This window comes from Cinclus cinclus, chromosome Z (genome assembly GCF_963662255.1).
Source record: "Cinclus cinclus chromosome Z, bCinCin1.1, whole genome shotgun sequence".
NCBI classification, from domain to species: domain Eukaryota; kingdom Metazoa; phylum Chordata; class Aves; order Passeriformes; family Cinclidae; genus Cinclus; species Cinclus cinclus.
Genome location: NC_085084.1, coordinates 81,213,569 through 81,229,358, shown reverse-complemented (window position 1 = coordinate 81,229,358; position 15,790 = coordinate 81,213,569). Strand labels below are relative to the sequence as shown.

General features: G+C 36.9%; 1 protein-coding gene across 1 annotated transcript in view; it reads left to right on the top strand.

Annotated features, from left to right (window-relative positions):
* The window catches only part of RIT2 (Ras like without CAAX 2), a 188,269-nt gene that overhangs the window by 79,505 nt on the left and 92,974 nt on the right, over nucleotides 1–15,790 (top strand). The window contains exon 3 of the mRNA XM_062512914.1: nucleotides 7,391–7,464. Within this exon, the coding sequence (XP_062368898.1) occupies nucleotides 7,391–7,464 (74 nt within the window). The remainder of the gene's footprint in view (nucleotides 1–7,390; nucleotides 7,465–15,790) is intronic.

Genomic DNA, 15,790 nt, shown 5'->3' with positions numbered 1-15,790 from the left:
AGCAGCTCAGTGTTATCAGTCCTGCCCTGCAGAGCACAGATCTGAAACATTAGGCAGCCCAACAAGAGAGAGAAAGTTAATTTGAGAGCAGCTGTTTTAAGACAGACACATAATGGCATTAGAAGAGGAGCACTGCGGTGAGGTGAGATCTGGACAGAAATACCCATTAGGCTGAGGAAGCTCTTAGGTGAATTATTGGAAACAGATGCAGCCAAAGCCTGAGGTAAAGGAGTCAGAAAAGAGTATGATGAAGGTGGCTGTTAAAAACTACTGATAATGAATAGTGAGGCTGCATGGGACTTGCTGGGCCTAAATTGAAATTTTTATTCTGCTACAACAATTCTACATGTTCAATAGGTTGCTCGGGGGCTTTTGGACTCCCCATCCCAAAAAGTAGCCAAGGACAGGGTGGGCGAGGCTTTGAGCAACTTTAGTCTAGTGGGAAGTGTCCCTTCCCTTGGCATGGGAGTTGGAATGAGACTATTTTAGGTGCCTTCCAATTCAAACAATTCTATGATTCTACAATTCTATGCACTGTGCCCCTCTAAGCATTTAGAGACAACTTTTCATTGATTAGGATTAAATGCAGAGATTTGTTTGAGGATCTGGATATAATCTAGTTGTGGTTCTGCTTTACTTTGAAAATATTAGCTGTTTGCATATTAGGAGGACAAAATCATCTACAAGTTGTTCTGTTGTTCTGTTTTCAAACATAGATAATAGAATAAATAAATTTTTATTCAATTCTGCATCTTCACTCTTGAAATTATGAGTTATCTTACGATCTGAAGAATTATAGAATTATTTTCATTGGAAGGGATTTCAAATATGAATTATTCCAGCTCTGCTGCCATGGGGAGAGACACCTTTGACTGGACTAGGCTTCTTCAAGCACTGTCCAAACTGGCCTTGAACACTTCCAGGGATGGGACAAACACAGATCCTCTGGGGAACCTGAGACACTGAGAACTCAGGGATAATATTTATGTGCCATTGAAGGAACAGAAATCTATAAAACTGAACACAGGAGTTAGTTAAAAGCATGTCATGACACTGAGCAAAGGCTAAGTAAAAGAAACATTGAGTTTTCAATTCAAACTGGGAGAGATGGAATCTGCAACAGTGATACACATTTGAATTTAGCAAGGCCATTTGAAAACATTACAGAATATTTTCTGAAGACATATGTGGCCAAAGCTTTGGTTCAATATCTTATCTGTAAATATGTGTAAAGCAATTGGAATGCTAAAATAGAAACAGAGAGATAGAGATTTCAGCATTTATTATCATGCAACTGAATGCACAATAAATAAATGAAAGAATTCCTTATACAATAAGCACTTAACATGAATAATGTTTTATTTTTTCTCAGATTAGTTTTATTTTCTCAAGGCCTACACTATAGTTTTTCTACATACTAGCAGAGAAGTAATATCTACATTAAATGCTGCATTACTTACCTATGTCTCTTTCATAGAAACAGCCGAGGTGTTCAAAACATGTTTACTGAAGGAACTGTTCCTAGCTGTGGATTTAAAAGGCAGAAGTATTTTTTTTCTCTCTTCTGTAAACCGTCATCAAGATTCTTCTGCCTGGAATAATACTGTCTGCTACCACCACTTTTGTAGGCTGGTAACAGGCAAAGTGTGCTGTTAACATGAAACTGAGTGAAACCTGAAGGATCTGACAAAGACATGACAAAGCTAAACAAATGACAAATGGCAAATACAGCTCAGTGCTGAGAAACAAACAAACAAACAAAAAAAAGCAAAACAAAACAGCATCAATGGGAAGAAAAATATGAAATATTCCTAATTGCAGGTAGAACCACAGAATAAGCTGAGTTGGGAGGGACACACAAAGATCAAGTTGGCTCAAGTCCCACTACTGGCCCTACCCAGGACATCACCAAGAATCACACCACCATAATGGTGCAACACAGCTGGAACAGGAATATTTAAATATCTTAGCTAATAGCCTATTGCTAATATCCTTACTTGCATTATTTTAAAGGATATTGCTATATACATGAGTATTTACAAAATACAAGGCAATCAAATTTGTCAGTCCTGCTCCTCTAAACCACCCATTGCTTATCATGTGTGCAGAGCTTATAGGAAGGCAACCTCTGTGACTTGGTGTCCTTGTCTGCAAAATGCTGATAGCAACGCTCACTCAAATTGTAAAACACTCATAGTCCAGGAAAATAATTATATGCTAAGGGAGGTTTTAATAACAAGGTATTTTGATGGGTAATTCTTATGACATGCATATTCTTATCTCAAAGAGGAGGAGTTTATGTGTAGTATTTGGTACAGTGGTTTATGTCTCTGTTCATCCAGTCTTTTAATTTAAAAATTCCTTGCTGTGAATAGGAACAGCACCCATACAGCCAACGACTCATGCCCATCCTACATTCAGGAGCATTGTTAAATTAAAATGCATTTGTAGCAGATAATCTAAGCACGCCAAGAGATGTGCTTCCTGCTATTGCTTTGGCACAGAGGGAGAAAAACAAGAGGCAGAATTCCAGGTGTGGCTGACTGAACTTGGATTCCTTCTGCTGGCTTGACACCTCCTTAATCAAATAAAATATCTTTTTTTGGCTCACCTATATATGTGAATCTGATAATTCTTAACTGCAATTGGTATTGTACAAGAGAGGGGAGACTTTATTTAGTAGTTATAGAAGCAGAAATAACAAATGGAAGAAAGAAGCATCTGACCTATATTTCAGGGATGAAATATGCCTGTAATGCAGATGAAAAGCCCATCACAACTCCCCTTTAAAATGTACACTATTCAAATCTATTTATTGTGAAACAGGCATGCTCATAACTGAAAAAGTACTTTGATATATTTTATATGAATTCAGCTTCTCTAAGAAAATTTGCCATAGCACAACCTTGCATTAATTACAGTATTTCTGTCTCCAAAATTATGTTTTATAAAAAAAGAACTCTGAAAAAAAATCACACATTAATTTTACACACACACACACACACCACCCCCCTCAAAAACAAGCAAACAAACAAACAAATTCTGGTAACATAAAGAATTTCTTTTCTTTACTTTTCTAACACTGCAAAGGACAATTAAAAATCAAAAAATAGAAGTTAAAAAAAAATCAACACCCAACATTCCAAGAACCTTTATTGGTTTAAATTAGATATTCAGCAAAGGAAGAAAGAATTAAAAATTAAAAAAAAATAAAAAATCAGTACCATTCAGAAAACAGTTGGATCTGCATTTGTTTTGTCCCATCCAGCAATATATTTAACAGTCAGTATTCATTGAAGCAATATAATATCATACTCTGAGAAGAATTTTTTATTTATTTTCATTTTTATTTTCAATCTTTGTAGGAAATAAGTTTTAAAACAAAGAAACAAAATCAACATTACATGTAGGGGAAAAAAAATCTCTTAACTTTACAGTTCATAGTTATGCACACATTGTTCAAATTACAAGGTTGCGGGAGTCTTGTTTGGTTTTCTTTTTTCCACCCTAAAAAGCATTCATTGTGGCAGTCAGTATTTGAAACACAATTAACAATATCAGTAAACTCCATCCGCAGTTTTTTTTTCATGTAATAACCTACTCTTCTGCAGAATTTTACCCTAAACAAAAGCTGAGACTTTGCAATTAACCTCACAGAAAAAGACTAACCCTGAGCTTAATATGAACAATATAGTTATAGTTTGATTTATTGTCTGATGTCTGATTAGCATTCATGTCTATTTTGTATGTTCTTTTAATGCTTTACTGAAATAGCATCTGGTTTTTGACCTTTTACTAAATGCCATTCCTTAGAGTTATAGTGTGTAAAACATGGATACACATGGTCTAGCAGGCCCTAAATTAGCTTTAGAGGGAGCATTATATTCAAATTATAAATTTATTAATAAATTAACAATAAATTAATCAGGTGAAAAAAAAAGCGTAGCTTACTCAAACATTTCAAGGAGTGTAAATACACCAGATACCACTTGTAATGCAGATAGTTTTTAAAGGGAGGATATCAGAATGTGAGTTTATTGGTGTTCCCGATGAAGATTTTCCCACTTTATTGCATGTACATTTAGATGCAGCTTCACAGGAGCATCTTCGCTTCTGTTCTTTTCTGTCCACTTATTAGCAGCTTGTTCCTGGTCTTTACAACAGAGTCACAGAACTTGTCTTCCCTTGCCATGACTATTAATTGTACCATGCTGCTTGGACTAAAAAAAAAAAAAAAAAAACAGCCAAACAGTAATCCCTTCTGAAATCCTCTGGGAAATATTTAAAAATACTAGGATTTCTGCTTAACCTCATAGCTATCAATGAACCAAAAATATGGGTCCAAGATACAAATGTATCCAACTCTTCTAGGAAGTGGTTTCTTTCCAGGTTAATGCCTCTGCCTCATAATTTGAATAAAGATGTTTGCCCATCTAATAGACAGAAAAGAGAATTAAATGTCTATTTACATTACTTTCTGATATGACATCCTAGTTAAAAGTATTAATTGTAGAGCAGAACTAGATGGTACAGCTCTTCCTCTTGGTCTTTGTGACATGATATGGGAAACATGCATTTCAATTTATGCATCTTGCTTCTGCCTGCTGCCTTAGAATGAATGAAATGCCCAGGAGATCAGTGAATCCACAGGTAAATGGAAAGGCAGTGCCTCTCAACAGGGTGATTGTTGGAGCATTAAGAAGGTCATAGCTCATGAGTGGGTCCTGCGATTTGTTTTCTGGCATGAGGGTGTGTTGGCTCAAGACTGATTTCTTTGGCAAGTGTATGCTTTAGGACTTCCTCTTAAATGTGTGCCTGAAGAAAATTAGGGATAAAAACTTCCTCCTATTTTCCATTCCACATGCAGGTTGAAAATACCTGCTTATCACACCTCAAATAAGTACATTTTTAGGCTTCTCTTTATAATCTGTACTATCCTGCTTTTTGTACATAGGCAGAGGGAATGTTATACAGGAGACTCATATCTCCTTCCTGTTTCATCTCTACATTTCTTGGGGCAAAAGCAAATCTTACATGTGAAAAGCATTTGCCTAGAAAATCATTTAAATTAATTTACTTGGTCAAAGCATAACAAAACATGTTTCACGGCCACCAGCTCAAGACATCAGCATACATCAAGAATGAAAATGGGACAGTGATTCTAACAGTCTCTTGTGAAATGTTTTTAGGTCAGTAGTTAGGGAAACAAAATAAATGAAAATTACAAAATGTCTTTATGCATTCAGTGTTATATCTGCAAAGTAGGAATGTTATAAAGATAGTCTGGCTCCATCTTTTAAGAGTTGAAACTTTACTGATGACAATCACACTATATCAGGGTATACCTAGAGTAGCTCAGCAGACATTGCATTTACTTACTAAAAGCTTATATTCAGAGGCCAGAGGGTCTTTTAGTTATAATTAACTCTGAACTTGTAAATCCTTTCCTTGGAATAAAAAAAAAATTTAAAAAGACAGAATTTGTCTAGCTTCCTGTTTATTCAAGTAAAATTTAAGGAAGACAATTTTTCTTCACATTAACTGTTTTAAAACTTCTCTATAAAGATTCATATTGGTCTAAGTGAAAAGCAAAGTAGGACCACTGGCTTTAGAGAATCCAATTGCAGAGCCAAGAATGAAACCTAAATTTATGGAAGTCATATGGTAATTAGGTATGCAGTAATGTAATGCAAATGGACACTCACCTGCATGGGAGTACACCAATAATTCTTGATAGTATCAATAGAATTCATGTGAAAGAAATGTCATGTTTGATTTTACATATTTTACTATTTTGCTTTTAATAGTTGGTTAACAGGAAAGAGGAAAAACATAAAAAAAAAAAAAAAGTCTGCTGCAGACAGATCGTGTTGTCATTCAATAGTAAATTACTTAACCTGCAAGTAGTCCAATTCCTTTTATATGGTCCCTCTTTGCCACAGTTTCTTATTCAGCAAACCCTAAAAATAGATTTATTAACCAAAACATATGGTGGTTGGAGTGTTCTGGTTTTCTCTGCAAGGTAATATAACATACAATTAATTAAGCTTCTGGGCCATCTTAATATCAGTGGGATTAGGTATTTGTTTAAAGAAACTCATGTGTCTATTTGCTGAATTGAGGCCTAAAAGAAAGGGGGAAAATACTGTATGTGATTTTGTCATAAAAGACTTCTGGCTGGACAGGAGGGGTCTGAATGAAGATTATATTGACTTGTATCCAAATTATTTAGTTTTTTTCTTCTGCTGGTAGAAAGCAGATTTTCTAGCAGCAGATTTTTCTACACTTTTATAAAGTGCTATATGGTGCAACCTATATGTTATTATGGCATGAACAGGATCATCCCAAGAATTCCAACAGCCTGCTATATTATCCCATATTATAATCTCAATATTATCTCAACAATGATTGAGAGCCTGTTGCTGAGGGTCTCTGCTCTGACTCTCAGGACAGCCCAGCCACAGGCTCACAGTGGTTAACATTTCTCAGGTACAACAAATGCACTTGTCTCATCTTCACGCCTCAATGCACTTCCAGAGCACAATGTCAGTCACAAAAAATACTCAGGCTGCTCTGCATGATTCTTCAATTAAAAAGCACAGATAATTTCCAAGACTATTTCAAGTATAAACACAGGCCAGTATCTACACGCTTTTTAATCTTACAAAGACAATACAAATTTTGAGAAGGGAATGAAATTGAAATGTGAGGAAAACAGCTTATGCAAATAGCAGTTCACCTTTTCTTTGTTTTTATTCTTCTAAATTTAGTTGACAAAATCATGAGCTAAGGGAAGGGTCCACAAAGCAGAGTTTCTCCTCCTCTGCATGTATCTATGATAAGTGTGAGGACACAGATTACAGAGCTTATTTTTAAAAAGTTCATTTTAAGCCTTTCTGGATATACAAAGAGGTTTAAATAATTTCTCTGACCTGAGAAAGGACCTGAGCTAGGACCCTGTTCAGCCACACGGAGTCTATCCCAATAATTTTGACAATCTTTAAATTGAGACTATTTGCTAGAAAATCTCAATGAATGTGTCATTTTGGTAAGCAAATAAGAATTCTCTTGCACTGCACCAGTATCCCCCCTCTGAATCTTTATGACTGAAATAACACCTCGGGTCTGTGTTTAGAGAAAGGGAAATGTTTCCCTTTTAAAGACAGGAAAAAATAATTTTTGCTTTTTGAGGCAGTGTGATAAGAGAACTCTCTTTTGCTAATACTTTGTAGAGATTATAGGATTTCAAAAAGAGATTTTGAAATAAAGCAAGTTTATAAAGGTCAGATTGGAGAACTTTTGAAAAGCCTACTCCAAACTAACAAAGCTGTTTCATTTTCCATTCTCTTAGCCACTCATATGCTTAAGCAAACTGCATTGTGTTTTTCAGAGGATGCCTACAAAACTCAAGTCCGAATTGATGATGAACCAGCCTATTTGGACATTCTGGACACTGCTGGACAGGTGAGTAATTTTCCAACGTGACTCATTCAGTCAGAGATAAACTCAAAGATTTTAACCTTGGAGATATGGGTCACAGTGCTGAAAGCAAGGTTCCTTATTCAAACATAAAGGAAGCAGTGGCGGAATAACACAGAGGAATTAACAAAGGGGAAGATTAGAGGAGTTCTGCAGTATAGAGCAATATAACTTGGAAATCTCATCAGAAGAGACAGGCGGGCTGAAATGAACAATAGATAAAAAGATGTTTGTTTCTTTTTCTCTTGTATGCAGGAACATCTATCACAATAATGAAATGAATAAATACTGTGTAGATTGTCTTATGTCTTTCTCATTCCTCCTTTTCTATACCTATTACAGGAATTTTCTGGACTATTTGTAGACTAAGTATTTTGTTACATTTTGTCTTCTCTTCACATTATATCTAAATATCAGATGCTCTCCCATAAAAAGAGATCTTAATGCCAAAAGTAGCACACAGTGTCACAAATACAGGTTTTTCCAGAGAAGCTATGTCTGTCCAATCCGTGGAAGTGTCCAAGGTCAGGTTGGAAGGGGCTTGGAGCGACCTGGGACAGTGGAAGGTGCTCCTGCTCATGGAAAGGGGGTCGGAATGAGAGGAAATTTAAAGTTCCTGCCAACCCAAACCATCCCCTGATTCTGCCATTTCTCTGACAGTCTGTCTGCTGTGTGAACATCAGCCAGGGAATAATTTCTTCTACTTGACTCAGTTTATTTCCTTTCCACTTTAAGGTATTTTTTACTGTTTAATCAAAGTGCTGCCACTTGTTGATGTCTTCCTCAGGTGTGTCTCAGGGTCTGTTTGAAGGCTTTTGTAGCTTCTTGAGTTTCCCTAGTGTGTGTGCACAAAGTAACCAAGAAGGAACTTAAATGAACTTAAATAAACAAAGAAATATTTGGAAGCAAAAGACAGGTAACCTTGTTCTCAGCTTCCCAGATGTCTGAATGCACCTAAGCTGGGCACTACAAATGCAGTGGGGAATGCAGTCTGCTGCCAGAAATTTAAAGAAAGTTCAGCTGCTGCCAGTCATTTTCACATGCATAATTTTTTTTCTTTTTTTCTTTTTTTTTTTAACTTTTAGGAAAATCTTTAAATAATATTAAAAGGCTAGAACTAAACATCATTCTTAATTTATGGGAGGAGGTTCCAATTGCCAAGGTTATGAATTTTGTTAGAACAGACAGTTGTGACACAAGAAAAGGAATCAGAATAATTCAGTTAATGAAAGGGGGTGACAACAACAGTAGAAAAAAGCTGCAGTTTTATCTCTATTAGGAAGCAATACAATATTAGAGGTCCATAGTACATGGTAATCAAGTAATGAAATGTGGTGCAGATATTTCATGGAATCATAGAATTTTAAAGGTGGAAAATATCTTTAAGATCATTGAGTCCAAGCATTAACCCAAAACTTCCAAGCCCATCATTAAACCATGTCTCCAAGTACCACAGCCACATGTTTTTAAAATCCCTCAGGGGATGGTCACGCCACCACTGCCCAGACATCCTGGGCCAGTGCTTGATAATAACTTCAGAACACAAGTTTCTCCTCATGTCCAACCTAAACCTCCCCTGTTCCCTCATCCATTCTTTTCTGTAGCAAGCAGAGGCCTGTGGCAGAGGCACCACACTTAGGAAATTTATCATCCTGGGCCATTTTACAGCATGGGCATAGCTATTTTACTTCTGCTGAAATGTTGAAATGAATCAAACAAGTTTATTTGATATGGGTAAATCTCTGGTTTAAATTCCCCTGTTGTTCCAATGTATATTGTCATCACTGAAACATTCCCAGAGTAACTAGGAAGTTCTTCCCACTTTCCCTCCCCACAATTTTTCAGAAGTTGTCCATTCTAAGTGTCCTGGATTTAGCTGCTTGTCTTTGCAGATGTCTTTGGATTTGTTGCCTCTCTATCTGCACTACACAGCTCCAGAATAAATCAAGACCTAATCCAACTCCCATTGAAGTCAACATCTGAAATAGGCTCTTTCTTCACAGAGGATTTAATGGTGCTCTCACTGAAGCTCACACAAATTCTGCTCGGACTTTGGTGACTCAGGGTAAAAATCCAAAGCACCTATTTGTGGTGCTGCTGATGTGTACCTTCATGGTACCTAGTTGTTTTTATTCCCCTGGGTTTTATGTCAAATTGGAGATGGTGTTACAGCTTCTAAATCAGGCAGTGGAAAACTAATTTGGCTGGGTGCCCTCACAGTCATAAATACTTCATTATAAACTTTGAATAATGACTTTAATGGCTTCAGGAGATCAGGGAGCAAAAATTGTAATTCAGCCTTATTTGGGAAACACAAGGAGTCAATAGACAAACTGACTGAATTTAATGTATTTTGTTGTTGTGCTGGAGGATGTGTTTCAACAAATATGTTTCTCCTTTCCCTTTTGTACCTATGGACTAATTAAGAATTTTAACACTGACCTAGTTAACTACTAATTATTAACACAGTTTTTAATTGTCAAATCGAGACTTAAAATCCACATGTGATTTCTTAGCTGACATTGCATAAAAATCTTCAATACTTTAACTGGTAGATCCTAATGGAAGCCCTTAAAACATAAATGGTGCTTCAAAAATGCATTTATATTCTCAACTTTCTGAAGCTAAAAATAAAGCAAAAACAAAATTTAAAAAATGCAAAAAGACAGAAACATTAATAAACTTGTTCATCTTGTTACTGATTTTTCTCTTATGCATATACATTGACACATTGACACAACATGGACCAGTTGCTCATCTCAGGAAGCAAACTGATGTTCCATGGAGTCTGGATATGTATTTCATGCACCATCATTTGTCCTTTTGTCCTCTTCCAACACTGCTTTTCCACTGAAGGCAAAACAAGAGGCATTTTATTAAAGAATGTAAGGGCTGCTACTGCACTTGCGCTTCACTACACCTGCTTTTTATCACCCTCTACACCTGCCAGGTGGGCTGCTTGTGTTTTCTCATCCCAGTCAGCCTCAGACAGAATATGTTTGCCTCAGAGAGTTTCCAGAACAGGTATTGATGCAACTCCTGGTAGCTGGATTGTCATAAACAGACTTAACGTGAGCTATTCTTACCAAAAAATAGCTTGTAGGTGTGGTGTGCTGCAAGTAAATTAGCAAAAAATTGATGCTGGCATTCTTTTCCAGTGGCACAACCGAATACAGAAGAAGCTGAAGTAGTTCTTTTGGTTAGCTATTGATGATGCTTTTGGTTCTTTAACTAGAAGCAGTATTCCCAACCCAAAATTTTTATTTTTCATCTACATTTCAATTAAAAACAAAAAAAAAAAAAAAAAAAAAAAGAGAAGCAAATAAAGCCAAACGCATTAAATGTGAGGTAGAGGTCCTATTTATAAAAACAAGAAAGTTTATTTTTTAGCTTTTAACCCCCATGGCTAGCTGCAATCTGGCATGCAGAGTGTATAGGACAAACTTAATGGAAATCTGCAAATGCAAATTAGTATCCATAAAGATAACTTGAACTTCCTTTATGGGAACCGTATGGGACATTTTTTTAGTAATTTTCCCTTGAAATTCACCCCTGTCCATTGAGTTTGGAAGCAGTGTTGGTGGAGGTAGCTCTGGGATTTCCCTTTCTTTTACCATCGCGCCACAAAAATTATCTGCTTTTACATACATTCAATCCAAACTGACGTAAACTCTTTCATTTCCAGCAAACTTACAGGTGCAAACAAAAGGACATTCAGCCCTCCAGTGATTTATTCTGCATTCAGTTCCCTCACAATCATTCTCAGAGAGTGACAACCCCCAGCTGCTCCAACTGAGCACAAAAAGCCCCCACACAGAGTTATAGAAACCTTCTGTTCACTCATTTGCGCTTTCTCACCCTCTCTTCTAGCTTAAAAATATGTTGCTACTTCTGGAGCCCAGAAGTATGCTCCTCATGGAGCACACACAGCAGTTATCTCTCCTGCTGTATTTATAAACTGTTGACTGACACAGGAGCTTTTATTCTTGCCACAGCTTTCCCTTGTATGACACATTACCCAATCTCTCTGTGCAGACGTCATGCCGAACACTAAAAGAGCAGCAGAGTTCCCATCACTGAAAAACAATCTGATCTGATATGTAAAAGAGGCAAAAATTATTTTCAGATACAAAGCAGGCAAGTATGTAGAAAAATGGGTTTCAGTACCTGTCAGCAAGTCAGTACATTCTGACATTATTGCACCAATTTTTGCTTGCTAAAACGTGAGCTTTTTATGATAAACTTAGTGCACCAGTATATTTCCCAGGTGTGAGTCAGAGACTTGAAAAATTGGCCCTAAAATGTGATGGCATGCCATTTCAGGGAGATTTTCCTTTGTCTGGAGTTGTGTGCACATGAATTCATTTCCAGGCAGACACTTTTCAACCTGACAACAACAGTGCACTCTGTACTGAAATCCATCTCTCAAATTGCTAGCAAATCACAGGACATGTTTATCCTGCCAACCTGCAGGACTATGATTCTTACCCCCTGCTTCAAGCTTTGAAGAGGAACCATATTAGTCCCAAGAGCCCTTCAGATAAACACACTTTCTCAGACTAAACACTATAGCCCGATGATTCACTTCAGGCTGTTATCTGAGACCCTTCTGCTTATTATCTAAACATGCTGCTCTAATCCTGAATCAATGGAAGTGAAATCTCAAAGTACACTAGTGCAGCTTATCTCAAGGAAATGTAAAATGCCTTTTTGGCAGTAATTATGTCTTAATGGGCCTTTACAGCGTGTTCTTATAAGGGGAAAATAATTTTATTGCATTTTCTGCTAGTATTGTAGTGCATAAATGAAATCCATTTTATTTTTCAAGCATAGGGATATTGAAGTAAGTAGCAACTATTAACAGAGAATATTAGGTGAGAAGAGCACTAGTTTTATTCCCTTTTTATGTTGTTCCACAGGCTGTTGAAAATATACTTAGAAAGTCAAATCATAACACTGAAAATTTCCTGGGATCTCAAGAAATTTATTCTATACTTTCTGGGAAAAACTAAAATCTATCTCTCCCTTGACCTAGTAATTTTATTTGCCAATGGACAGATTGTGGAGAAACAGTTGGGACAGATACAGAGTGGGAAAAAACAGTTGCAGTAAATCACAGATGAAGCTGCAGACCTGACACCAATTTCCTTCAGATCATTGAAGAAATATTCCTTGACTTCAGTAGGAAAAGATCTAGGCATATGCTGATAAAAAGGAGTATATTTCCAAAAGAAGAACAGGCAACTGGCAGCCAAGATTCCCAGCTTCCTTTCTCATCCCTGTCCATGAGTGAATCATGATGCAATAAAGGGTGGATCAGTTTGTATTTCTAGGCCTGCATTTATCTTCCTGTCAAACAGGTGCAATAAAACGTTGCAGGGAACAAGCATTTAGGGTGAACATCAGCATTTATTGAGTCTGACAAAACTGATTTCCTGCCCCTTGCTACCATTTCTCTTCAGCAAAGTCAGTGGTAGTGGTTCCAAAACGCAGGTGGTGGAAAACTTTCCAGTGTTTTCTGTTCTCTTTCAACAAAGTCTTATTTTTTTTAGCTTGAAATTCTTTCCCTCTCACTGTTCTTCATCTTTCTCTAACTGGTAACTTCCAGAACCAGATAAATGTACAGTGATACTGCTGAAAGATTTATGCTTTTTTAACTTTTTAATAAAATAAGAAAATATAAGAGAAGAAAATATATATATATGTATATATATTTTTAATAAAAGCAGCAAAATATTTTTTCTTCTTTCCAAGCCTTTCGTTGTAGTATTTCCTTGTAGGTTTTTTGGTTTTGTTGTAGTAGTTGTGGTGATTTTTTTATTATTATTTTATTTCTCTTGGCTTTGAGGTGGTTTTTCTTAGTTGGTTGGTTTTGTTCCGGTGTATGTTGTATGGAAAACACCTATATAAATATATTCAATACAACTAACCTTCATCCAGGTCTTCCACAAGATTATGATAATGTAAATTTTCCTTTTCTCCCATCACTGGAAAATATTCTGCACTTTTTCTTTACACCAGTGAATGGTACTGAAGTACTTTGAAGTTCCAGCAGACACTGCACATACTCTGTGTCCTGATTTCTTTATATATATGTGTGTGACTGTCCTAGATAATCTCACTAGGAATTCCATTTTAAAGAGGTTTGCTGTCAAAAGCTTCTTGTTACCAAGCAGCTGTACACAAACCAGGGATGCCAGTGGGCAGAACACGGTATTCTATCTCTATCAGTTTTCACAAAGCTCACATCATAATGATATTTCTAGGACTAAAAAAATTGGCTTGAATGCTGAAAAAACAAGCACATAATACTGCACTACATGGTGCCCATTTCCCCTGGCCAAATGACCAACAAAAAGCTCTTTTGCAGAATGGGGCTTTAAAGATTCTCAGGAAAAGTAGGTTAACCCCAAAAAATGAGATTTTCAATATTAACTGTCTTTTATGCCAGTCTGAAGCTTTGAATGGTGGTGTCTCCAGACAAAGAGAACAAAAGCTAAAAGTTACATAGTGTCATCTGAATCATCCAAACATTTCATTTGCTAAAGCACATGGGAGGGACTGCTGGAAAAGGCTTTCTAAAAATGCAATTTTTATTTCCTGCTAGCAGGTGGGGGAATAGAAAAACCTAAAGCCAAGTAATAACTTTCAAGCTGGAGTTTCAGCAGTTTTACCCCAGAACCTCGAAGTGAAATTCCCTCCTACCAAGCAAACAAACACACAAATAACTCCCAACAAACAAACTAACAAACAGAAAAGTAAGCCTTGGAAAATTTTCAACTTCATTTCTTGTTACCTTTATAATCTGAGAAATATTATTCCATAAATACAAGTTTTTCAAAGAGGGTTTGAGGAACAAAATAGAAACTCAATAAAATAATTAGTGAATATATGAAATATTTTCTTGGGGTCTTTTTTTGATTTTGTTTTCTTTTCTTAACAAGCTATATTTTTGTATATGTTTTTGCTTACTTCCATAGAGGAAAGCTTACACAAGTTGCATAGATTTTTGTACCTGTTTTTATTTTCCAATAATGCCTCCTGGATGAGGAGAAAAAAAATTTTGTCATGAGTGGTCCATGTCATTACCAGAGCAGTGGGATGATGTGAGACAAACCATGCCAGGGAATGATCTTTTCTTTTAATAAGACAATAAATCTCAGAAGCTTAGCAGTGGCCACACTGACCGTACCTGTGTCAGAAATCAGTGTGATACCTGACTAACACCTTGGACAAAGCTGAAGGAGTCAGACTCCTCTAACCTTTGGATGTACAGATGAGCTTTGGTCCTCTGTAGGGATAGTTTTGGCACATCTCAGAATCATAAAATCATGGAATGCTTTCAATTTGAAGTGTCTGTAAAACCCCTGCCAGGAGCAGGGACACCTTCCACTACCTCAGGTTGCTTCAAGCCACATCCAACCTGGCCTCAGACCCTCCCAAGGATGGGACAGACACAGCTTTTCTGGGCAGCCTGTGCCACTCTCAAAGGGAAGAATTTCTTCCCAATATCCCATCCAACTCTGCTCTCTGTCAGTTTAAAGCCATTCTTCCTCATCCTGTCACTCCATGCCCTGTTCCCAAGTTCCTCTCCAGTGCTCTTGTAGACCCTCCTGGAAGTGGTCCAAGGTCTACCTGGATCATCCACTTTCTCTGTTGGATCTATTGATCCAAACACAGCACCTCATGACTAATTTTTTTACCTCTGCCTTTGTCCCCATGTTTTTTAGTTTGCTTGTTTTTGTTTGTTTTGGTTTTTTTTCCTAATACAATAAAAATTATTTGTGCACATGGAAATAAAAAACATGTTGATAAGTCACAGGAAATGACAACTTGGCCTTTTTTTGTCCTAAGTTCACTCTGTAAGCCACACAAAATCCATGCAGGACTGTAACACAGGTATTTTGCATTCACACTCTGCTAGTGATTTATGTGGTCCTCAGGGGACACACTCCTCAGATAAACACTGAGCTAAGTTTCAGTTGCAGAAATGAGTGCAATATTGATTAAATGCTACAAAAGTCTAAAATAGCCACTCCACAGCTTGCTTCTTCCTTTCCCCCCCCCCTTTTCAGCTTCTCAGATTAAATTATATCTCTGCTGATGAGCAGGGCACAGGGGAGGGAAGAGAAAAACTGCTGTGGTGGAATTCTTTTCGTCAGCACACTTGTTAGGGAAGAATCATGAGAGACCATATATGCAAGCCAGAATATAACTTGCAGTCATTTAACAGAGCAACAAGGTGTCTGACTCCACAGCCTCCTGGTTTACTTCTGCAAGGCTGCACAAGGCCTCCCTCACTGGGGAAGGT